Source organism: Lampris incognitus, chromosome 11, assembly GCF_029633865.1.
Source record: "Lampris incognitus isolate fLamInc1 chromosome 11, fLamInc1.hap2, whole genome shotgun sequence".
Taxonomy (NCBI): Eukaryota; Metazoa; Chordata; class Actinopteri; order Lampriformes; family Lampridae; genus Lampris; species Lampris incognitus.
Window position 1 is genome coordinate 40,576,842 of NC_079221.1, and position 26,788 is coordinate 40,603,629.

Sequence of the window (26,788 nt, forward strand, 5' to 3'; positions counted from 1 at the left end):
TCAGCAACGACTCTACTGGTTGATTAGTGGGATCAGGTGTGTAACTGCTTGGTTGGAACAAAAACCTGCACCGACAACGGCCCTTTCTGGACAGGATCGCCCCCCCCCCCCCCCCGGCTGCTGGCCCTCGTTCATATGAGCTCCGTAGCAGCAGGTGGGGTGTTCATCCTGCCTCTCTGTCAGCAACACATACATGGCAGTTATGTGGAGTGACCGGAAGTGCCTACTGGAGCCAACTGGGTGTTCTTTAGATGAACGCCCGCAACAGTTTGTGAGAAGTCATTTTTCCTGTGCTTTTTGCCGCACATCAATCCCCATATTTCCTCCGCTCCTCACATCATTCCTGCTTTTTTTTTTTAAGAGTGCTGATTTAAGCAAACCACACGAGTGGCTCAAGTTGATCATTTTTCAACTCGTTTTTTTTTCTCGTTGTTTCACAACCTACCAACAAGCAGATGTTAATGTCTACTCGTGTTTTACGTGTCATCCAGGCCTACGGACTAAATGGTGGCCTAAAAGAGTGTCGTGGTGCAGTGGTTCTCAACCTTTTTGGGGTCCTGGACCCCCTGCGTATTTTTGATCTACCCTGAGGACCCCTCCACCTGATCTTGGGGGAGGGGGGTTGCAATTTGATAGAAACAGTAGAAACTGCATTTTAAATTGCAGTATAGCATTTATTCACTCTTTGGGGCAAAAATAAGAGCTTTCAGTTGTAACTTAGATATAGTTAACAAAACAGAATTCTTATGCAGTAACTTTCAGATATATGTAACAAAACAGAATATGTATTCAGTAACTTTTAACAATGCAAACGGGAGCGAGATCTCTTATTAAAATACAATAAATTACACTTGTGAAACAGATGTAATTAGAGAAAAAAGTCATGTGACCCTTTATAGTTTAGGTAAAGGTCTCAGTCACATTTGAGTAAAATAATCCTATTTCTATAAATGTCATAGGATCTTTTTTTTAAAAGATATTTTATTTTCACGGACCCCTTGCAATTACACCACGGACCACTAGGGTTCCGCGGACCCCCGGTTGAGAAACACTGTTAAACGGTGGTGGATAAAGTCGCTAATGTTTTGACTACCACTCCCACAATCCCTCGCGGCTTCCACGTGAGCGTGCGGCGCAAGGCGGCGGGGTGGACCCGGTGGGATGCCGAGGAGACGGACTCCGCCGCACACTGCTGCAGAATGGGACGGCGCTCTGACGGGGACGGCCGCTGAAACTAGTACCCGATCCCGCGTCGAAACGAAGAGACCGGCTGTGCGGCAGCGCTGGGATTTTTTTTAATTTTCTGCCGCTTTACAAGGCGCGCGTTTTTATTTCACCCGCCTTTATTTGGCAAAAAAAAAGTGTGTTTAAAAGGGACGCACTCGGAATTGATTTTCCAACGAGTGGACATGGAATACCATTTTTGATGCTGCTCGGACAAAGCCGGGGGAAAAGCTCGTGTTGTGTAAAAAGTTGCTCGGGCTAGGCGCGTGCGTGTGTGCGCGTGTGTTGAGGTGCGCAGCCGTTGACATGGTGGACGCGGCGGAGTGCGGCGTCAAAGTGATGTGCCGATTCAGGCCGCTGAACGAATCGGAGATCTCCAGGGGAGACAAATACATCCCCAAATTCAAGGGCGAAGACACTGTGGTCATTACGGTAAGGAACAGCGCAAGAAACCCGGCGTTTCGTTGCGGCTTTTAAAGTTTTGAAACGAGACGCGCGTTTGTCCTTCCCGTCTGGCCCATCCATCACACAAAAGGCTAATGTTACCTGTCTCACTGCACGCGCACGTGCGCGCGCACGCACACACACACACACACACACACACACATATATATATATATATGGTTAAAATAGTTAGGCATATTAAATTACAAAAAAAATCATTTATATTATTAGGTCCAGATCATAATTAAATCCAGCTCAGTTGTTGACTGAGCTCATCCAGCATTCGTTATATTTTTATGAACTAAATACATTTTTTATTGTTTTATTCTGGCCATTGTGCTGATTTCAGTCTTCTCCAGACAATGGCCTTTTATTATTAATGAGTGCATAATGAACATAAAAGTACTTCCGAAAAACGGACTTATCACCTTAGCAGCATCAGCACGATCTAATCCTATGTCCTCATCTTCTGCAAGAAGCAGAACCTCATCTATAGATTTAAACATATGTATGTGTATATATGTATATGTATATATATATGTATATGTGTATATATATGTGTGTATATGTGTATAGATATATATATATATATATACATTGTAAATATTATGTATAATGTATATGTAACGTTGAGGGTTTCATTTGATGAAGTTATATATATATATACACACACATACTACATATATGAAGAGAGAGAGAGAGAGAGAGAGAGAGAGAGAGAGAGAGAGAGAGAGAGAGAGAGAGAGAGAGAGATACACACCATAGGCCCACATGAGGTCCACAGCACATCATTGGTAATGAAGAGGAAATTACTTTATCCTCCTCATCGTAGTGTTATTTTATTAGATCTGTTTTTTTAATTCTCCTCTTTAGGATTGCATCATGTTATGTTCTTCAGCGTACAGAACGAAAAGGTGAAAGTAAGTCAGCATAATGTGACCATCAGCTGTAACAAAGCAAGGGGGTAGAGGGGATTCAGCCATTGTTTTTCATTCCGGCTATCCTCATTTGCATTATCATTTCTAAAAAGAGCATTTCATGGGGACAGTAGTGTGTATTTTGTTTGTATGGACATTGATTGTTGCCTCTGAAAACCGTACCGATGCACAAGGAGCAGTCTGGACTGGTAATGTCATGGCCACTCGTTATTCGCACACATTCAGCCTTTAAAGCAAAGCTGATGACAATGTGGTCCGTCACCTATTTCTTTATGAGACCAACTTTTCGTTTTACCCGTCACCCATATTATTCCCCATTACAATCAGTAGACACTGGCCGTGGCTGTGTTTATGTTTAATATTCATGACTAATATTTGGTGGATACAGTTTTGCATATTTCTGGTGATAATGCTTTCCCCCTGTAGCGTCTGACCTTTATTTAAGCCTAGACATGAATGCTGAAGATTTGGAGGAGACACAGTTCACATGAACAGACCAACACCATGTCAGCCCATGCAGAACATGAGATAAGGAGGGAACGGACAGTTTGACCCATACTTATACTGCATTTGATCAAACACACGCTGGTGTCGACTTGTTTGCAGAGGGAACGAAAGAAAGCAGGAAGGGCGAGGGTGGATAACTGGATTATGACTTATGATATATGTTGCACAACTAGAAACATCATCATTAAATGTTGCAAATTCAACACAGACAACTTGTTGGTTTAATATCTGAGAGAAAGGTATTATTAATTAGGTGATATTTGTAATACTCTGGTATTTGAAAAATCAATATGAAAAGCAGTCTACATTGAATCGGCACTCAAATGTAGTTCTGATGTTGAATGTGGATGGGCAGGCTGATTCCCAGCCTCGCACATCAGATGTGTGAATGGATGACAGTGACACCAATCATATGAACACCACTTTCGGCTGGCCACAGAGTCCAGTGGGTTTTGGGATGTGGGATTTTGTTAAGCTCGCTTCAGCATGCCACAATATTGAACTTTTGTCTCTCATCTGATGATGTGATTCAAGATTAACCGGAGAAGCTTTTGTATTCCGTTCATTCATTCATCCATTCATTCGTTCTGTACAGGCTTAATCCAAGCGAGGGTGGGGGCGTTGGGCGGAGGGCAGGGAGACACCATGGAGAGATTCTAATGTCCATGAATATGCATGACTTTTCTATGTTTTTTGAGTCTTACACAAGCAGTACGGAGCTACTATATTGTCAAATGTCTTTATCCACCCTGCTGTGGTCTCAAAAGGCCCTTTTTTATCCCGGGATGCTGCATGTAGAAAAAGGGGAAGAGTTATTTCCCTTTGGAATGATGTGGCAGGGCTTTGGTTGGAACGACAGACAGACAGTGATGGATGAACGTAGACATTAGTTTTACATTAGTGATATGAACTATATCAGATTGGTTTACCCATGTATCTTGGTAAACACCATGGTGTTGAATAATGATGCACTTAGAGACGTTAAAGGAGCTTGTTCTTCATCTGAGAGTCTACCTGTCTGTAAACAGTAGAATTTAGAGAGCTGAACATACTGAACACACGTCTGTGATGGAGCCGGCACTGCAGCTCTCCCCCTTGTTGCAGTTGTCGTGCATTTCCATTCAAATTTTGTCGGTTGTTTTTCCGACACGTTGTGGTTTGGTAAAGAAAGGACAAAGCCTCCGTCTATCCGTGCCCTGCAGACTCCTGGACCCGTGTCTCTGCAAGCTGTCACAGCAGGAGGCTGTCAGTGGGCATCCTACTTGACCTGAGTGAAGCCCATTACAGCCGATTTGTCCTCATTTGAGACGTCCACATCCATGAGGAGGCTGACGTTTACTAGGCCGTAAATGAAATGGAAAACTCTGAGTCCAGCGGGGGAGAAAGCGGTGCTTATTGACTGAGTTTAAGTAAACCATATGAGCGCTTTTTTTTTTAACCTCGTTTGTAATGGAAAAGGCAGGAGTGGAGTGATCATGGAGAAGACTCCATTTACAGTTGGATCAGAATGAAGCCTTAGCTGAGCATGTTGCATGCCAGCTGCATGTCAGGCTTCAGACGAGGACTGAACCATATATCCCTGCAGAATCGACAAAGGCAGTGGTCACATCACAAAGGACGCAATGCAAGACAAATAGGGCACATGAGTCACGTTGGACTAAAACTCTTATTTCATCACAGAAAATGAAATTGCAAGATTTAATTTTTTTTTAATTTTTATGACTACTTTGAAGAAAAATATTCTAGTGCATCTGACAGTGTGATTCAGTCTGATTTAATGACTTCCTGGACAACAGTCTTCGTTCTCTCGGTTAAAATCTGCATGGTCATTGCTGTGTAGGTCAATCAATTCTTTGCTAATGCGGCTTTGAAAGTTAAAAGCTGCATATAGCTGGTGAAAACCCCTGAAATCACAGTGTCAGTTATTTTCAATATCCTTCAGACCTACTTCAGCCCTAAAGTGCATATTCTCATATCAAATAACTGACATAGTGGGTGCTAGAATTAAGCTCAAATATATATCTATAACAAGGCCACATGCTTGATAACCAGTATAGGTGAACGAGAATCAGAATCATGTTTATTGGCCGTGTAGGTTTACATAAACATGGAATGTGACTCCGGTTTTGTGGCTCTCTTGGTGTACTTACATAGAATAACAACACTGCAACGCAACAATCTTCAGATATATACACAAGGATTGACTATATACAGGCGAAATAATCAGGTATCGGGGACAATGTATTGCCGTTTCTTTCATGTACTTGCGTACACAAAACACAGGAAATTCCATTTCCCCCAGCCCAGAGCAGTGCGACACAAAAGACAAAAATGCGCATCCCAAATTTCCCAAAAAACACCACCACCAAAAGCATACAAAAACAGAGAACGAGGCAAAAAAACAAAAACAAAAACACAAACAATTAACAACACAGTCCACTCAGTGCAAAACAGTCCAAAAATTCTGCTGTCCAGAGAACGAGCGCCAGCCAGGATGACTGTTGGAGCTGCTGGTCTGCATGGGCTAGCAGTTAGCATAGCCTGCCCCGCTTCCGCTTCCTGTCAGAACGCCCTTGGTGTTTTTTCCTCGAGTGCAGCTCTGATCAGGGCCGTGGTCCCTGTGCCCACAGGACACAGCAAACCAGGCTCCCCAGCCGATCCAGCGCCAGCTCTCCCGGCCATCAAACAAAGACACAAACTTAGACACAAATGTGGATAAAGACACTGCATGGACGATACTGGGTGAGGCCGCTGCAAACGTGAATTCGCGCCGCCAGCTTCCCACACTGGAAGCGGAATAAGAGGTGATAAGGTGCAATGGTGCAGAGAATATATTAGAGATGCTGAAATAGATGTTAGCAGGTTACTTACATACATGCCCTAGGTAGATGAGTGTACCAGTATACGTACAACGTACAGTACAGTATACAAAATGGTTGGGTTTATTGACGAGGTGAATGCCAGATATCCGGCGTCCTGTCTGTCAGGGATGATAGCTTTGCTAGAGTCTTAATACCTGGGGGGGGGGGTTCTCTGCTACATCTCCAGTAGAGCTTTGCCACGGCTCAGCCACAGGCCTTCCTCCTCCTCCTCCTCCTCCTCCATGTGTTCTCAGCAGCCAGCTGTGTCCGGGTGTCCCCGGAGACCCCGTGCCCAGAGCAAAGACCCAGGACGGGGGCCCGCCTGGTCTATTCACACATATCTGCTTCATGTTTTGCCAAAAGAGGACTTCCTGTGGGCTTGGATGTGGTTAAATAATACGGCTTTTGAATATTTCATGGAATGGCTAAATGGGTAAAATCAAGATCCTGGCTGCAGAAAAGCGACACCGATGCAAACCCTTTAAAAGCCCGGGCAGTGTTTGAACCTGTTAGGTGTGTAGGAAGACATGCGTTTACTGAAATAAGGGATTAAGTCATGGAGTAAGTGGGATAAATCATTTTGAAAATATCAAGCGTGCGCTCACCTCCTGATTGTCCACTCTTAGTAGCATTTGAAATGGAATTAGTGAATGGTTACACATAATGAAACGTTTTTGGTTTTTTTAAAATTCAGAATGTCCCCCCCCCCCTTTTCTCCTCAATTGTATGCGGCCAATTACCCCACTCTTCCGAGCTGTTGCGGTCGCTGCTCCACCCCCTCTGCCAATCTGGGGAGGGCTGCAGACTACCACATGCCTCCTCCGGTATATGTGGAGTCGCCAGCCACTTCTTTTCACCTGACAGTGAGGAGTTTCACCAGGGGGATGTAGCGCGTGGTAGGATCACACTATTCCCCCCAGTCCCCCCCCCCCCGAACAGGCGCCCAGATTGACCAGAGGAGGCGCTAGTGCAGCGACCAGGACACATACCCACATCCAGCTTCCCACCCGCAGACACGGCCAAGTGTGTCTGTAGGGACGCCCGACCAAGCCGGAGGTAACACAGGGATTCTAACCGGCGATCCTCACTACCCGGACATCTGAGTGAAACATTTTTTCTGATGCTGTTTATTCTGTTCATTCTCAGGTAAACAAGTATAATAATGTCAGCACTCTGAGCACTGGATGGCTGCTTTCCATTTAAGGTGCACTGGGATGATAAGAAAAATCCAATAATCCCACATGTACCGTAATCTGTTTGTTCTTATGCATGTTAATAACCGTTTTATGTAGTGTTATAATGAGCTGGAGAGAACAGCTGAACCGTTTTAACCTGGGACTGAAGTGATGATGTAGTGTATCTCATGATATATATGTTACTCAATGGCTTTGGGGTGGTACTAGCAACGTGCCCCTGATGCACACGGTGTGATGCCCGATTACGACTTCTGATACACACTTCAGTGCGATGGAAGTGATACTGGGCCTGACCGGATAAATCCCGGAGGCATTTGCCGGCCCTGCAGGGGCCTTAAAGAGCAGGTGCTCTGCAGAGCCCATGGAACGCTGGGTCGGGAGTATGTGCACACGCTGCAGTACTGTCCACGCTACAGTATGAAAACACTGCCACCTGTGTGTGTGTGTGTGTGTGTGTGTGTGTGTGTGTGTGTGTGTGTGTGTGTGTGTGTGTGAGAGAGAGAGAGAGAGATGGAGTTTGTCTGCATATTGTTGTTTGCTTTAATTCGACAAGCTGTATCTGGGCCTGACATCCGGTTCTGCTCTCTCAGTACTTGCACCTGTACTGGAATCAACACGTTCAATTCAATTCAGTGTCCATGAACAGCACGCCTCTCGAGTGGGTGTTTTTTAGTCATCGGTAAGTCTTTATCGAGTCAGTGTTGAGGCCACTGATGCTGAATCCATCCCCCCCCCCCCACTACGCTGCTCTGCCTACCATGTGTCTTTTTTTCACAACTTTTTCTATTGAAATTTTACAATCAAAATATTGTATATACATATATGAAGTCAATGTTTATATTTAGATATCTATCTATATCTATCTATATCTATCTATCTATCTATCTATCTATCTATCTATCTATCTATCTATCTATCTATCTATCTATCTATCTATCTCTCTCTCTCTCTCTCTCTCTCTCTCTCTCTATATATATATATAAACAGAAAAAAGAGGCATCCAGGTAGCGCAGCAGTCTATTCCATTGTGGTCTATTCCGAGGATCGGCGGTTCGAATCCCCGTGTTGCCTCCGGCTTGGTCGAGCGTCCCTGCAGACACAATTGGCCGTGTCTATGGGTGGTAAGCCGGATGTGGGTATGTGTCCTAGTCGCCGCACTAGCGCCTCCTCTGGTCGGTCGGGGCACCTGTTCACTATCCCCCCCCAGGGGGAACTGGGGGAGGGATAGTGTGGTGCTCCCACACGCTACATCCCCCTGGTGAAACTCCTCACTGACAGGTGAAAAGTAGCAGCTGGCGACTCCACATGTATTGGAGGAGGAGGCATGTGGTAGTCTGCAGCCTGCCCCGGATCGGCAGAGGGGGTGGAGCAGCGACTGGGACGGCTCAGAAGAGTAGGGTAATTGGCCAAGTACAATTGGGGAGAAACAAACAAACAAAAAAACAGCAACCAACATTCAACACAGAACAAAAACAAACAAGCAAACATATAGCCTGGCCAGCTAGCCAATGAGAAAAAACACAACTTGTATACTCAAGACAAATAATTTTATAAAATAAAATTGATAGATTATTCAGAAAAAATAGAATGGTAAAAAAAAGAGTTAAGGGATCCCCCCATATCACCGCACCCCTGAGCAGATTACCTCAAGTCTAACCCAATAACACTGATTACCACATGCTTTATGGGATGTCAAGGGACCACAGCTCCTTAACAAATGTAAAGAAAGGACCCGGTGTTTTCATGAAATCTGGTTGTTGAACCCCTTGTGGCGCATCTTATCTTCTCCATCTTAATAAAATACAAGGTGTCCCTGAGCCACACGGAGGGAGGTGGAGGGGGTGGGTGATTTGCACCATGATGAAGCGAGGCATCTGGCCAGGCGAGTTGTGAAAGCCACCAGGTCCGCTTCATGGGACGGTCACGGCAGGTCAGCAGGAGGGACACTCGAAGCAAGCTGGTAAAGCTGTCGGCCTAGTCGGGATCCCAACGCTATTTGAAATTGTTTTAAAAATGTCTGACCAGAAATTGAATAGGGGAGGGCAGGACCAAAACATGTGGCTGTCTGTGGCCGGGGGCCTGACGGCGTCTGTCGCTGGTGGGGATCGGTGTTATCGTGGAGCTTAGCTAACCCAACTTTAGTTAAGTGTGTACGCTGTACAATTGTACGTTGAATCGGTCCATGTGTAGCACAAATTGAAGAGGAGTGGGTTCGCCATAGACCTCCCAATGGTCCTCTGTGATCTCTTCTCTCAGGTCCCCCTCCCGTCCCCTATGTTGTAACGAAGAGGGGCGCCTCCTACCGTGTGTCTGGGCGTTTGGACGTGTATATGTGTGTTTTAAAAAGTGCACATCTATCACAATATCTCTATTGGGCTGAATTCTCATTATTGGCGGAATAGTACAAAGGGCGGTAACCTGCCTTTGTTGAACCCTGTCAGTGGCTTGTATGGTGGTTGTTTGAGCTGGGGGGTGCTGGAGATGACGGGTGGCCAGATGGATGTGTGGACGGATTGTGGAAGGGGACGAAGGGCAACGTTTTATGCGAGCATGCATCAACACACATGCAGACAGCCTCCCTCCTCAGTCTTTTCATGTATAAATATATCTAAATGTGAAATCTCTGCTGTGTGCAAGCTGGTGTAGCCCTGCGGCGTCCGGTGGTTTGGTGTTTATGCTAGCCATATTGATTGACATTTACAAGCTAGTTGCTAATGTACGGCGAGGCTCGCTAACGTGCACGTGAGGTTTTAAAGGCCACGACAGCCTTTCTGGCAGTTACAAAAATGAATCGGCAGATGCATTTTTCGAGATATCACATTTCTCCAGCGTCTCGCCGAGGGCTCAGCTGCGTGGACCTGATTTTGCAGCTTCATTAAAAAAAAAAAGGGATTAAATAAATGGCCTGTTAGTCTTTTAATAGGAGGCGTCTGCATCCATGCCCACGGTACTACTGTGTGTTTTGGTTTTGCTCATGTGTGGCTGAAGCCTGGTGATGGATGTTTTATCAACACAGGAGAGTCCTGCAGATGGGTTTTGATTGGTTCCCCCCCCCCGTCCTCCATAAAGGGGGCAGGGGAGACACGCTGGTTGGGGGTAGACCGGCTGACGGGATGTGCATAGCCAGAAAACCAGCCACAGCCATTGCATTTTTGATGTCACGCGAAGAACAAGTTTCCGTCGATTTGTTCTGATTACGTTTAGTAGACAATACCTGTTGTCTACTAAATGCAATTAAAAATAAAATAAAATCGCCATCACACAGGTAGTGATTTTATTTTGTTGTTTTTTTTTACATTACAGTGATTTAGGCGTCATTATAATTTGTCTGAATTACTGTTTAATGTCTATTATAGGAACAGTACTGGACAAAATATACTTTTGTTATTTGGAGATATTATATTTCAATTCAATTCAAAACTTTATTGCAGACTCAGGGTCCATAACAGACAAAGACAAGGTTTAAAAAAAAAGCCATAAAAGATAACAATCATACCCACAATATTGTTGACTTTTATTTTGCATGGTAAGTGCTAACAGTATGGTGTTTTTAAGGTTATTTTGCAGTTGCACATTCAACAAGTCCAGTGTTGTTCGAGGACACATTTCTGTTGTGTTGTTAGATATGCATCGCTGTGCTGGTCACCGCCTCAGGGATGGAGGTGGAACGATGCTGCAGGGTCTCCAGGGTAATTTTGTCTCCATGGCGATGAAGGCTGAAGGCGGTTAGAGATGATTAGAAGGGAAGCAGCAGGCCACTGTCGGGAATCCTCATCAGCAATTACAAATATATTGACACAAATACATTAGCGCGCACACGCACGCACGCACGCACGCACGCACACACACACACACACACACACACACACAAAGAAAGAAAATAGAGAGCACGGTTACTTGTATCGTGCATATCTGCATAGATGTTATCCAAATACCACAGTTTTCCTCACACTTATCTGTCAACACACATTTTGTATCAGTTTGCTGCAGTCGCCGGTGTAACGGCTGTGCTGCGAAGAGGATGGAGAGTAAACTGTCAGCCCTCTGCAGCTGAAACGGTGCTTTGTCTGAGCCTTGCGCCATGTTGGTGTGTGCATGCATGTGAGAGTGTGTTGATTTTATCATGCCTAGATCTTCTTCAGGGTTTGAGACATCATGGACTCTAGCAGAGCCCACCACTCTCCCATGGGATGCATTAATTATTTAGTGTTTATACACTGTGTGTGTGTGTGTGTGTGTGTGTGTGTGTGTGTGTGTGTGTGTGTGTGTGTGTGTGTGTGCGTGCGTGTGTGCATGTGTTCATGTGTTTATGTGTTCTAAAGCTAAGAAGAAAGAGAGAGCTTTCTTAAGTTCAGCGTTGTTCCAAATTGAGGGCCTTTTTTGATGAATAGCACTCCGGGTCACATTTACACAAGACAATGCAACAAAACTATGATGTGTGTCATCTTGACAAAGACCTGTATGTATGACAGCGGTTACATGGAAAGAGAGAGAGTGAGAGAGAGTGGGAAATGTATACATCATTCATCAGCAATCATGTTTCTGTCTTCTTTGATTTGCCAAGGGGTACCTGGAAGCCACCAACAGCCAATCAGCACTCGCCATTCCCAGCAGGATGCAGTTTCCGTAGCGACTAGGCCCTCATAGTAGAAACATCTCTCTCTCTCTCTTTCTTGCTCTCTCTCTCGCTTCCTCTCTCTCCCTCTTGCTCGCTCTCTGTCTGTCTCTCTTTCTCGCTCTCTCTCTCGCTCACTCTCTCTCTGTCTCTCGCTCCCTCTCTCTGTCTCTCTTGCTTGCTCTTGCTCTCTCTCTCTCTGTCTGTCTGTCTGTCTGTCTGTCTGTCTGTCTGTCTGTCTGTCTGTCTGTCTGTCTCTCTTTCACGAGTAAAAACACACTGCTAGGATCCTTGACCCCTGTCTCTACTATAAAAGACTGGGAAAGGAATTGCTGTTTCTGTCGGAGAGCTGTCTGTCCACAACAAAGACAGCCAGAGATAAAAGGACAGAATTAATGGCTTTTTTTTTTTTTAGGTACGAGATGAATTTATCTGCCCCATCCTACCCCACCCCTCCTCCATGCACACACTCACACACCATTTACCCTATTTTTCCGATCTAATGAATGCTAATTGCGCCCATTTTGCAGCAATTCGTCTGCACAGTGGGAGAAAAATGCGGGTAGAAGACGTGTTGTGGACAGAGATGTAAGTCATGAATGTTTTATGACCTGGCACAAAGGCCGGTGTGCTGAATGGGCAGATGCACGCCGCTATTTAAGTATCAGCGAATGTTAGTCAATGCTTGCGCAAATGCAAAGTAAAACGAATGCAGTAAACAATGCACATCCTACCTTCCCTCCCTAGTGTGTGTGTGTGTGTGTGTGTGTGTGTGTGTGTGTGTGTGTGTGTGTGTGTGTGTGTGTGTGTGTGTGTGTGTGTGTGTGTGTGTGTGTGTGTGTGTGAATAAGTGAGTTCATCCACCCATCCATCCATTATCCAAGCCGCTTATCCCAATCGTGGTTGCGGGAAGCTGGAGTCTATCCCAGCAGTCATTGGGCGGCAGGCGGGGAGACACCCTGTACAGGCCGCCAGTCCATCACTGGGCAATTAAGTTTCTTAATATTCAAAATATGGTTTCTTCTTCTTCTTCTTCTTCTTCTTCTTATGTTAAGAAGTATGATAAGTAAATGAAATGTTGCCCTTCGATCTAGGCAAATGAAAATGCTGCAGTTCTCTTATATATTCTCCCAGAGCCCCATAGTGGGAATCTACCATAAAGAGATCATTTTGAGGGGTATCCGGATGGCATGGCGGTCTATTCCGTTGCCTGCCAACATGGGGCTCGCCGGATCGAGTCCCCGTGTTACCTCAGGCTTGGTCGGATGTCCCTACAGACACAACTGGCTATGTCTACAGGTGGGAAGCCGCAGCACGTTACACCAGTGTCTATGTGTCCTGGTTGCTGCACTAGCGCCTCCTCTGGTCGGTCGGGGCACCTGTTTCGGGGGCTGGGGGGAATAGCGTGGCCCTCCCATGCGATACTTGAGTACGTGTTTGAACTGAAATATGAATAACGGAAATAAGTCATTTCCAGTCACTGCATCCTTGTCCTCGCTCATCTCATTTCTGAGAGAAGGGGGAGAAACTTCCACTCCATTTGAACCAACGTGCACCGACTACAACATATGCACAACCATTCACCTAATTATTGTGCATAATATGTTTGTTTCTGCTGTTGTGTGACTGTGTTGTTTGTGATAATATGTGGAGTGTCTGCCGTTGTCCGTGGATGTGTTGTGCTGCAGACTTTAACATGCTGTACCGAAAACCATTTCCACCAGCCTCCATCATGTGGCTAATAAAACAATCTACAAAACAATCTATCTATCCATCTAACAGACACACTGTAGTGCTCTGTTTTGTGCAATATCTATATCATGTCGATACTGGGCATCTATTAGAAGTTCACTCTATAGCAGTGAGGTTTGACAATATTAACATTCATCTCATCTCTCGCGTATAGATATTCTGATTCATGTCATAATACACAGCAGAGATGAGAGACAATGACATGTACCATAGGTCATATGCTGCACTTCAATTCATGACATCATCAAGAATGTGGTACGCACAACAGGGCCACCACGACAACTCAGATTAATCTAATTTAAAACTACATCAGCGTGTAGGGTGGAATGATTACTGTAAACATGCATCCTGGTGGTATGACTCAGGGACGAGAAGATGCATTGATTTTCCCAGGAGTTTCCCAGCGGGTGGAGAGAAGTGGTGCAGCAGCAGGTACAAGCCACTACACCTGCAATGCATACATATTTAAAGTGCAATTTTTCTTTGTTATCAACATATGATGACTTTGCAGAGCTGCTCAGCTTTGATAAAGAGAGTAGGAGCCTCGTCACATTCATCTCAGCACCGCAAAAAATGAATTTCAAGAATGTAAGAATGCCTCATTTCTAGGAAATTCATCTAATTTTCTGCCCCGAAAAGAAAAATAATCTTGTCAAGCATTCTTTTGTAAGAAAAGCAACCTGGTTTTTGAATATTTTATCTTTCTTTGTCTTGCTAAAATATTGCAGCTAAATTTGAGGTGGATTTATCTAGAAATGAGCTCTAACAATACACTGCATCAGAGGGACCAGATGTCCCTCCCCTCATTTTAAGGATTAAACCGTCTGTGCATTATTCATTTAAGAACCCAGTAAAATAATGCCAAAACAAACCTGTTTGTATTGATATTTTTATTCATTGTCATTGTACATGAAAAGAAGAGTCCATCTTCTTCAATACATCACATGAGGATTTGGGTAGCCCAATCACATGACCTAGTAATATTTCACCGTGCATAACAATACAGTAAGGTGTGAAATCTACCAGGTTGCCTGCAGGTATAAGTTCAATTGCTTGTGCCGAATTTGGGACCTCAATTTTATATGCCATGCAATCCCTGTCATAACTCACAGTATTGTGCTGCTGGAATTCCTAACTATATCTTTCTCACAATCCCAAATTCAGGTAAATTGTTAGAATTTACAGTACTCCCAAGTAATGATTTGTCAGAAACATATTTGTTGCCATCTAGGATGATCCATATAACAGGCATGTTATATTTCGTATATATATTATCCATTCATCCATTATCCAAACTGCTTATCCTGCTCTCAGGGTCGCGGGGATGCTGGAGCCTAACCCAAGGTCACCTCCCAACTCCCTGTTGTTACCTAGCAAACCATTTCAGCGGTGCCCTTCACTAAATGTATAATACACATCCGTTGGATGCCGAATGATCTCTATCACCATGAATGAAATTGTGAAAATGGTCTGAAGTAGCTCATATAAACCTCCTTGTACTGTAGGTTTCAACTCAAGGCAGGCCAGCATTAAAATAAGACTGAATGTACAGCATGAGGTCTAAATGAGGCTGGCAGCCGGTGTTTCTGTTCCACTCCGGCATGTCCTATCTAGACAGCGGCTCGGGAATTCATCCCGCAACAGCCTCCCTTGTGGCTGGCTGTGTCTTTGTAGCGCCGGCTGCCCGGATGCTGATAGGAACATCAAATGTATCCGGAGACTGCGTGGTTCCTTTAGGGTTTGAGGTTACACTCGGCTGAATAACAGCTCAAAACCTGAGATGCTTCCGTCTGCCTCACCAATTACCCACGAGGGGGACAGGCTTTGACTTTAGGAATGTCAATTGGTGTTAGACCGACTGAGCTTATTTAATCGCATGTTTTAACTCTGTTAGAAACGAGTCTCTGCATGTTTGTGAGGCGATTCCTGTCTGTGACTGGTAGTATCACTTATAGTGTCTGATTCCAGACAGGATAATAGTGACTGTTAAATGTTGCCCCTTTACCAGTCCAACAACACACCATTAAACTGGAAAAATTTCGATCTGCCAGTTCAATGCCAGTTTGTTTTAAGCCAGAATATTCAAGCTTGGCCCGGCCTGGCCTTGAAAAATTTCTGTGGGATCCATGAGTCCGCATTATTTCTAGGTCATCAAAGCATTATCAGACCTATAGGAATTATATTGACACTGTAAGCCTATCAGAGTCACCCACCGTTAGAGAAAGGTGTCGTCAGTGTTGTAACATCCACAGTCGGCAGACACACACACACACACACACACACACACACACACACACACACACACACACACACACACACACATATATATATATATATATATATATCCATCCATCCATTTTCCGAACCTCTTATCCTGCTCTCAGGGTCGCGGAGATGCTGGAGCCTATCCCAGCAGTCATTGGGCGGCAGGTGGGGAGATACCCTGGACAGGCCGCCAGACTATCACACAGGGCCGACATACACACACACACCCACACACATTCATGCCTAGGGACAATTTAGTACAGCCGATTCACCTGACCTACATGTCTTTGGACTGTGGGAGGAAACCGGAGCCCCCGGAGGTAACCCACACAGACACGGGGAGAACATGCAAACTCGACACAGGACGACCCGGGACGACCCCCAAGGTTGGACTACCCCAGGGCTCGAACCCAGGACCTTCTTACTGTGAGGCAACCGCGCTAACCACTGCGCCACCGTGCCGTCCTCTCTCTCTATATATATACGTATATACGTATGTATATATATGATTTTACCAGAATGTCTTGATAACGATGTTATCAAGAAGGATAACAATAAGGAGCCTGGTCTGCTGTGTTCGGTGGGCCCAGGGACCACGGCCCTGCCTGGGGCTCCTTGGGTGGTCTGACAGGACACGGAAGCAGGGCAGGTTAAGCTAACTGCTAGCCCATGCAGTTCTGACAGTCATCCTGGCGTTCGCTCCCTTGGACAGTGAATTTTTTTTTTGGATATGTTGGATATATGTTTTTTTGTAGTTTGGATATGTGGTTTTGTCTTTTGTTGCATTGCTGTGGGCTGGGGGGAAACGATATTTTGTTTCATTTCATGTACGCAGCTGCATGAAATGAAATGACAAATGTTTCTGATTCTGATTCTGATGTGGGTGTGCAGATACCGTATTGCTCGGCACTTTTCTCTAACGGTGGATTAAACAATCAGCGAGCCAGAGGCCTCCTTTGACAGTGTATTTTCTTGCCTGCAGGGGAAGCCCTATGTGTTTGACCGTGTCCTGCCACCCAACACAGGCCAGGAGCAGGTCTATGATACCTGTGCCAAGCAGATCGTCAAAGGTCAGTACTCTCCCCCATCGTCTCAGTTCCCACACCGTGAATGATGCTTTTGGGTGTGTTTTGACATGACTTCATCTTCATTTCAGGGTGTGATATTAAAGATCCAGTCCAATGAAAGTCATGTTTTCCAATCTTGATGTATTTTTTAACAGAGGGGTTATTAATGTAGAGTTACCCAATTAGATCTACTGTTGTTTCGACAATATGACTAAGACCTCTTAAGAAACTATTTTCCTGGTTGTCAACATAATTAAAGTCTGCTCCTGTAATAAACCGCATCATTTTATATCCTGATTTGATTGGACAAATAAAGAACTGACATCACCAGCCAGTCTGCCAGCAGGGCTGATTTCAGATATTTACAACAGCATTCAAGTTAGCAAGCTAGCTAGCAATAAGTAGTCATGTGACCACAGGGCCACGCCCCCTCAACTCCCTGAAAACTGGCTGTGTTCAGAGAGGGAGCGCCCAGATGATAGTACTTCTGAAGCTGACAAAATGGCTCTGCTGTCATTTGGCCTCATTTATCAATCGTCCGTACATACAAATGTGTTCTTACACACCCACGGGACTTTTTAAGCCCTGAAGTTTGCCTCACAGACCAATGCAGAACCTGGGTAAGCCCTGAATGTAGACACCAGTTGGCTAACACTGATGTCTTTGCAAGTCTGGGTGGTTGCTCGTTGCAAGAGGTAGACAACAGATGTTAGGGGGAAGGAATTACAAATAACCATCAGGCCTTGCTGCTGTCTGTCAGACAATTTCGAGAGCTAAAAAATTCCTTGGGTGTGTAATAACAAATTTGTACATATGAACGATTGATGAATGAGGCTCATTAATATTCACAATAAAACATGTCTGACTGGATCAAAAACACTGGAAAGGATTTTTGATAAGAGAAGAAATGAGAAAGTTATTTCTATTTCATTGGAGTGACTGGATTAAAAAAACGTATCAGATGAAGCTGGGCCAGTGGTACATTCCTAGTCCCGTGATGAGAGAGCTGAGGCTGCCCTTGTGTTTTGTAGATGTTTTGGGGGGATACAATGGAACCATCTTCGCCTATGGCCAGACCTCATCAGGGAAGACCCACACCATGGAGGTCAGTCTGGGGAAAGTTATTCTCTTTAGCAGGCTTCAGATATGAACATCCATAACAAGTAATGACGCTGAATATTTGACTTGAAATAATCTTATTTGTGACCATTCACATAGCTCTGTATCAATGATCACGTACTAACGTCTCCAACACCATGCACGTGAATGAGAGGACTTTATCCGGCTGCTTTGTCTTTCAATCACCATGTTACTAAGCTTGTCCAATCCTGTTTTCTTCAGCTACGGAATATTGCAAAAATCTGAAATATTTTGTCTTCTAAGGATATCGAAAAATTTAAATCATCTACATTTGGTTCAGAATGCAGCTGCTAGACTGCTAACAAGAACTAGCCGTAGGTCCCATGTGACCCCCTATTCTTGCATCCCTCCATTGGCTTCCCGTAAAATTCAGAATAATCTATAAGATCTTATTGATTACATTTAAAGCACTGCATCATCTTGCCCCCAGTTACATTTCTGATCTGCTCATTCCTCATTCCACTTCCCGACCACTCCGATCCTCAGACCTCGGTCTTTTATCCATCCCTCACTCCGACTGCAAAACAAAAGGTGACCGTGCCTTTGCAGTTTTAGCCCCAAGCCTCTTGAAAAATCTCCCCCAATCCATTAGATTTGCTGAATCTTTGGACTGTTTTAAGCGGCTTCTAAAAACCCATCTTTTCAGGCAAGCCTTTTTATATACATAGATTCACACCCCTGACTTCTGTTTTGGCTTGTTTTTAGCTTGGTCTGTTACCCCCTGTGCCACATTCATTCAATTTATCTTATGTATTTATCCATATTTTGTGTATTGAGTGTAAAGCACGTTGTAGCTGTATGTTTTTAAAAGTGCAATATAAATAAAATTTTGCTTGCTTGATGATAACAGTGTAGAGTTTCATAGAGAAGGTGCTGGAAAACAAATGCAGGGAAAGATTAGGACAATGCAAAACCATTTGAGTCTTGTAGTGTTTTGGTTCGACTAAGTTAGCCAGTGATAGCCAGTGTTGATTCTGGCAGTCTTCCTAGAGCTGGGCTGCACAGAGAAGAGATGAGAGCTTGACCTTAGGGAGCAAACAAGATGCAAAGAAAGTTTGAAAGCAGTAAAATGAAAAATAAAAACTTTTTTTTGAGCTACTTTATTGATCCCCGTAGGGAAATTACTCTCTGCATTTAACCCATCCTAGCTGTGTAGCTAAGAGCAGGGGGAAGCCGCCGTGCAGCACCCGGGGACCAACTCCAGTTCGTCTTGCCATGCCTCGGTCAAGGGCACAGATAGGAGTATTAACACTAACATGCATGTCTTTTTTTTTTTCTAGCCTCTTTTTTTTTCTTCCTAGATAATCACCCTTTTCTTGTATATTCAAATTGTAAGATTGATTCGAATATTTTTTTTCATTATTTGGTATTTTGCTATCCAATAGATATTAAACACAGGCTTAATAAACCGTTAAAGAGTGGAAATGTAATACCCACAGGACTATAAAGATGCAGTATGGGTGAGTCCCTGGCAACAGAGAACTCACTAATGGGCCATTTTAACAGCCATTCCCAGTCACACACATCCAGTTGAGTTTATTCCGGTCCAACACATCTGCACATAAAACGTTTGTAAAAAAATCAACCAAAGTATTGCCGCACACATTTGTCAAAATAACGTCTTCTACTCTGTTTCTTTGGTCGAGTAAAAGATTTCTACCATCCTCTAACCTACTGTCGTACCTTTCTTTAAAACGAGACGGCACACCAAACAACAGCACGGTGGTCCTCCTCCTCCTCCTCCGTTGACAGAACACATCATACCATCGCACAGACGCCACTTCCAACAGACGAGAGGAGGCGGTTGCCCTGGAAACAGCCTAGAGGCCTTCCAGCCATTTGCTATAATAACACAGTAGTGTTTGTTTTGTCACTCATGTCTGCAGGCTTGGTGTACAGGTGATGAGAAGGCATGAAGGTAGCAGGAATATCAGACATTTATCTCACTCTTTCACATCCTATTTCAACTTTCATTGCTTTGCTCACTAATATTGTGCCCTAAGGCACAAGGCTTGGATAGACTGTAACTACTTCATTGCCCCAGTCAATAATGCTTTATTGCATTTTTCCAGCTTGCAGGAGACCACTGAAAGGGGAATAGGGGTGGAATAGGGGTGGAATTCCCAAACACAATAATGTCAGAGAGAGAGAGAGAGAGAGAGAGAGAGAGAGACAGATAGATAGATGGATAGATAGATAGCGATACATAAATATAATTAGGGATACAAGCACTTTTTCACAAAGACACAGGAATTAAATAATCATTTTAGAAAAGAACGCACATGTCTTGCGTACCATGGTGTTGATTGTCTGCTAACATGTCGTTGTAAACCAGGAGTAGAAATGGTTTTGAAAAACATCAAGTCCTATAATGAAATATGTACAATTTCCAACCGCTTTGCCATTTGTTACTTGGTGCTCAGGATGATTACTGCAGTGCTGTGTTGAATAATACTTGTGGTGTGTCGGGTGTTTTTTTTTTTTAGGGTAAGCTCCATGACTCCCAGCAGATGGGCATCATCCCTCGTATTGCCAGGGACATCTTTGACCACATCTACTCCATGGATGAAAACCTGGAGTTTCATATCAAGGTGAGAGCCACTGCTGGCGCCGCGCCCTCCACGACTCAGATGATTCTGGTTTACAATCCACCCTGACCTCAGTTTATCTCTTTTCCACAATGGGCCTCATGCAACAACTGTAAGCACAGATCTGTCTGTAAGAAGCGTGCAAACTAATATTCATCCGGGTGGCGTAGCGGTCTATTCCGTTGCCTACCAATATGGGGATCGCCGGTTCGAATCTCCGTGTTACCTCCGGCTTGGTCGAGCGTCAATGCAGACACATTTGGCCGTGTCTGCGGGTGGGAAGCCGGATGTGGGTATGCGTCCTGGTCGCCGCACTAGCGCCTCCTCTGGTCGGTCGGGGCGCCTGTTTAGGGGGGAGGGGGAATAGCGTGATCTTCCCACGCGCTATGGCCCCCTGATTAAACTCCTCATGTCAGGTGAAAAGAAGCGGCTGGCAACGCCACATGTATCGGAGGAGGCATGTGGTATTCTGCAGCCCTCCCGGGCTCAGCAGAGGGGGTGGAGCAGCGACTGGGACGGCTCGGAAGAGTGGGGTAATTGGCCAAGTACAATTGGGGAGAAAAAGGAGGAAAAAAACCCAAAAAAGAAAAAAAAAGAGGTGTGCAAAAACTATATGAGTTTCCTTTTGGAATCCACCAAGTTCCTCTTATCGTTGATTTGTTCGTTAGTTAACATCAAAATTAAAGAGGGATGCGGACCCTTCGCACGCAAATACACACAACAGTCCTGTCCATCAACCACGTCTTTCAACGGTAAAGCTGAATAAATCATTTCTCTAATGAACACACAGATTAATTTTAATATTGCAGAACATAAAGAAAATACATTTAGGCCAAAATCAACCCTTAACTATAACCTATAAATAAAATGGGCCCTCTCATAAACACTGCAATGATCACAGTGAAAAACAGTTCAAGAACAAGGACTGTAAATAGAAAAGGCTTGGTGGCCATCCACCGCTTTGTGGGAGTTAAACCAGAATGAGGCAGATTCCTGCTGTGTGGAGAGCTATATGTGCCATATGGCCAATGTTAAACCCAGCTGGTGTGTGTGTGTGTGTGTGTGTGTGTGTGTGTGTGTGTGTGTGTGTGTGTGTGTGTGTGTGTGTGTGTGTGTGTGGTAGCTCTGATTAAAAATTGAACATTTAAGAACTAGAATGACATGATTGTCATGATTGATTTTATTTTGAACATGTTAGAATAACAAAATAAGATATATAGGCAGGAATACAAAATAAATGGAAACAACAGTGAACATAATTTGCAAACTCTCTGTAACAACAACACAATTAATAGCTAGTCCGTGTTCGAAAACGGTGTAGGATAAAGTAAAGAACTTTTCTGGTCCTACCCCTTTTTTATGTATTATCAATCAAATCAAAACAAAACTTTCAAAACAAAACAAAAGTTAAAAAAAAGACCAATGCATAAAAACCAAAATAAACAACAAATTAACAAAAAATAAACAAACTCTTCCCGGGGCTGGCATAGACATTGGGTCACTCCTAGGCGCTGTGACCCTACCAATCTCATCTATCCCACTCTCTCCACTCACGTTGAGCAAGTGGTGACGGGAGGTCTCTGGAATTGCCAGTCTGCGGTGCCAAAAGCTCAGTTTATCTCAGGCTACGCATCCTTGCTCTCCCTCAACTTTCTTTCTCTAACTGAGATCTGGATCATGCCAGAAAACAGTACCACACCCGCAGCTCTTTCTGATGTGTACTCTTTTTCTCACACTCCCAGAGCTGGGAGGCGAGGTGGTGGTACTGGCCTGCTAATCTCTTTTCCCTTGAGTTGTGGAATGTTTCCATTCCACATTTTTCTGCACCTTCTTTTGAATTTCATGCTGTTACTGTCTCTTATCCAGTCAAACTCACCATTGTGGTTGTGTACTGCCCACCAGGCCCCCTTGATGAGTTTCTGAAGGAGCTTGGCACACTTGTCTCGCACTTCCCTGTTGATGACTCTGCACTTATCCTTCTCGGTGACTTTAACGTCCACACTGACAAGCTAGATCCTCTTCTCTCTTTCCTCTCCTCCTTTGACCTTCACCTCTCACCCTCTCCTCCTACCCACAAGGCCGGCAACCAGCTGGACCTTATCTTTACTATACACTGGCCTATTTCCAATCTCTCTGTTACTCCCCTCCAGCTCTCTGACCACTATTTCATGTCCTACTCTCTCTCCCTCTCTTCACCCCCTCAGCCCCTCCCCCTACATACATGGTTTCCACCCATTCACCTCCGCTCTCTCTCCGCCACTATCTTTCTTCCTCTGTTACCTCTATCCTCCCTACACCTGAATCTTTCTCTCTCCTACCCCCTGACACTGCTACTGACCTTCTTCTCTCTACCCTCTCCTCTTCTCTGGACAGTTTCTGTCCCATCACCTCCAGGCCTGCACGCCCAACTCCACATGCCCCTTGGCTGTCCGACTCAGTACGTACTGACAGATGGAGCCTAAGAGTGGCAGAGCGCAAATGGAGAAAAGGCAAACTCCCAGAGGACCTTCTCAACTTCCAATCTCTTTTTTCCACTTTCTCCTCCTCCCTTTCTGCTGCTAAGGCTGCCTTCTATCACTCTAAAATCCTATCCTCTGCCTCTAATCCTAAGAAACTCTTTGAAACCTTCTCTACACTTCTTCAACCCCCACCTCCTCCTCCTACTTCCTCCCTTCTCCCTGATGACTTCACTAACTTCTTTGACAAGAAGGTAAACTACATCAGATCCTCCTTTTCTCACCGCCCAGTTAGTGCTGCTTGCATTATCCCACCCTCTGCACCCTCCCTCACCTCTCCACATCCCACCTTACCCCATCTCGCTCCCCTCTCCCCCAATGAAGTCCTCAACCTCATCACATCCAGTCGCCCCACCACATGCTCCCTTGACCCGGTCCCCTCCCCTCTTCTTCAGTCTATAGCACCTGAACTCCTTCCCTTTCTAACCCACCTCATCAACACCTCCCTCCAGGCAGGATGCTTTCCATCTGCCTTCAAGTCTGCTAGAGTCACCCCCGTTCTCAAGAAACGATCACTTAACCCCTCTGACATCAAAAACTACAGACCGGTTTCCCTTCTACCCTTTCTATCCAAAACTTTCAAACGTGCTGTATTTACCCAATTTTCTTTGTACCTCCACCAGAACAACCTCCTGGACCCCAACCAGTCTGGGTTCAAGGTGGGTCACTCGACAGAGACGGCCCTCCTTGCAGTGACAGAATCGCTGCACTCTGTGAGAGCAAACTCTCTCTTCTTTGTCCTGATACTCCTGGACCTGTCAGCTGTGTTTGACACAGTGAACCACCAGATCCTCCTCTCTACCCTTGAGGGGCTGGGTGTCACAGGCTCTGCACTCTCAATGTTTGCATCCTACCTGACGGGTCACTCCTACCAGGTGACATGGAGGAGATCTGTGTCAGAGCCTCGCAGACTGACTACAGGCATTCCACAGGGTTTGGTTCTGGGTCCTCTCCTTTTCTCCCTGTACACGACATCCCTGGGTTCTGTTATTCGCCCTCATGATTTCTCTTACTATTGTTATGCTGATGACACCCAGCTGATCTTGTCCTTTCCTCCCTCTGACACACAAGTAGAGACATGCATTTCTGCGTGCTTGACTGACATCTTGGAGTGGATGGCGACACACCACCTGAAACTCAATCTGGACAAGACAGAGCTGATGTTCCTCCCAGGGAAAGGTTGCTCACACCGAGACCTGGCCATCACCATTGACAACACTGTGGTGACACCAACTTGAACTGTGAGGAATCTGGGTGTGATCCTGGATGACCAATTGTCGTTTGCTGCAAATGTTGCATCGGTTGCTCGCTCCTGCAGATTTCTCCTCTATAACATCAGGAGGATTCGCCCATTCCTCACTGACGAGACAGCACAGGTGCTCATCCATGTTCTGGTCATCTCCCGGCTGGACTATGGCAACTCCCTCCTTGCTGGCATCCCGGCATTGGCCATCAGACCTCTGGAGCTTGTTCAGAAAGCTGCAGCTCATCTGGTGTTCAACCGCCCTAAGCTCTCCCACACAACTCCCCTTCTCATGTCCCTACACTGGCTCCCAGTAGCTGCTCGCATCCAATTTAAGACTCTGGTGCTAGCCTACAGGGCGGTGAAAGGGACAGCTCCTTCCTATCTCCAGGCCATGGTCAAGCCCTACATCCCCGCCCGACCACTTCGCTCTGCTACCTCGGGACGCCTGGTTGCCCCGTCGCTCAGAGGCCCCTGCTGCCAATAGACCCGGTCACGGCTCTTTTCTGTCCTGGCCCCACGGTGGTGGCATGAACTCCCCACTGATGTCAGGACAGCAGAGTCGCTGCCCATCTTTTGGCGCAGGTTGAAAACTCACCTCTTCAAGAACTACTACACTGTTACTTGTTCTTAGCACTTATTGTAGTCACTCATTTAAAAAAAAAAAATTCAGATTTTTCCCTTTTTTCTCCCAATTTAGTGGCCAATCGATCCCTATTTTAGTTCAAATACCCACCCTGTTTGCCAACTGCATCTCTCGGGCTGGCAGTCTCGAAGGAGACGCCTCTCCACTTTCATGACAAGGCGAATCCAGGCCGAACCACTGTGTCTCTGACACACCCAGAGACACATTCATGTGACGAACACAAGCCGACTCCGCCCCCCTCCCAAAGACAACGTTGCCAATTATTGCTGCTTCATCGAGTCCGGCCATAGTCGGATTTGACAGGACCGTGGCGCAAACCCCAGTCCCCAGTGGGCAACTGCATCAACACAAAGCTGATGCTTAGACCGCTAACCCACCGTAGACGTATTCACTAATTTCAATAATAAAAAAAATCTCTTTCTTGCGCTTTTACTTTAGCACTGGTTTTGCTCTTAGATGCTTGTTTAGATGCACTTATGACCTCTGATGACTAGTAGTTCTCCTGATTTCCTACGTTAAATGTACGTACTTATTTTAAGTCGCTTTGAATAAAAGCATCGGCTAAATGACTTTAATGTAATGTAAAGAAGGAACAGTACAAGGTGTATTGTGCTGGTTGATGCAGGAGATCTTTGACTTTATATAATATTGCAATTGACTTTGATATTTGTGCTTTAATATACTTTATATGTGGCTTCCAACATAATTTATTGTCTATTATTACTCCAAGAAATTTGATTTCTGACACTCTTTCAATTTCTACATAATTTATCATGAGCTTCTTGTTTGAGTTTGTTGACCGATTCCCAAATATTATACATTTTGTTTTGCTTAAATTTAGTGTTAGTTTATTTGAATCAAACCAACTCTTTAGTTTCTTCCTTTAATTTCCTACTGTATCCAAAATTTGTTCCAAGTTGACCTCACTACAAAGTAAGTTTGTGTCATCTGCAAATAAAATAATTTTTAGTGTTTTGGAAACCTCACATATATTATTAATGTACAAAATAAACAACAATTGCCCCAACGCTGAGCCTTGTTGAACCCCACACTTAACCTTCATTAATTGTGATTTAAAATGATTAATTTGCACGTATTGGTACCTATTTTTTAGGTAACTGGATAGCCAAGAAAGAGCTACTCCTCTGATTCCATATTTTTGTAGTTTTATCAAAAATAAGTCGTGGTGCTTTTTTTTTAGATTTAAGAATACTCCTACAGCATATTCTTTATTTTCTATAGCAGTTGTTATCTCTTCCACGAATTCAGTGAGTGCAAATGATATAGTCCTATTAGTTCTAAATCCATATTGTTGTTCACACAGTACATTATGTTTTGTGATAAAGTCGTCCAACCTTGAATGGAATATTTTTTCCAGTATTTTAGAGAATTGTGAAAGCAAAGAAACAGGTCTGTAATTTGAGAGTATGTGTCTATCTCCAGCCGTGTATATGGGTATGACTTAAGTCGTTTTAATTTTACATGGAAAAACACCAGTTTTCACAGACTGATGTTTCACCACGCTCAATAATATCTTTAACTAGCGACATTTCAATACCATTGCAGTCTGTTGACTTCTTACTCTTAAATCTTTTGAAAATGTCAATAATTTCTCTATCATCTGTTCCCTTTAAAAACAAAGATTCTTTTATCTGTACATCTTTACTTACCACATCATTTCCACAGCCAGTGCTTGCAATCTCCCCAGCCAAACCAGGACCAACACCAACAAAAAAAATCAATTGAATTCATTAGCAGTTAAGGCCATATCATTGATGTTTTTTTT

General features: G+C 44.5%; 1 protein-coding gene across 1 annotated transcript in view; it reads left to right on the top strand.

Moving 5' to 3' along the window:
* Positions 1–1,530: 1,530 nt before the first annotated feature.
* kif5c (kinesin family member 5C) overlaps positions 1,531–26,788 on the top strand; it is a 52,493-nt gene continuing 27,235 nt past the window's right edge. The window contains exons 1-4 of the mRNA XM_056288929.1: positions 1,531–1,656; positions 16,785–16,872; positions 17,901–17,974; positions 20,496–20,600. Coding sequence (XP_056144904.1) covers positions 1,531–1,656; positions 16,785–16,872; positions 17,901–17,974; positions 20,496–20,600 — 393 coding nt within the window. The remainder of the gene's footprint in view (positions 1,657–16,784; positions 16,873–17,900; positions 17,975–20,495; positions 20,601–26,788) is intronic.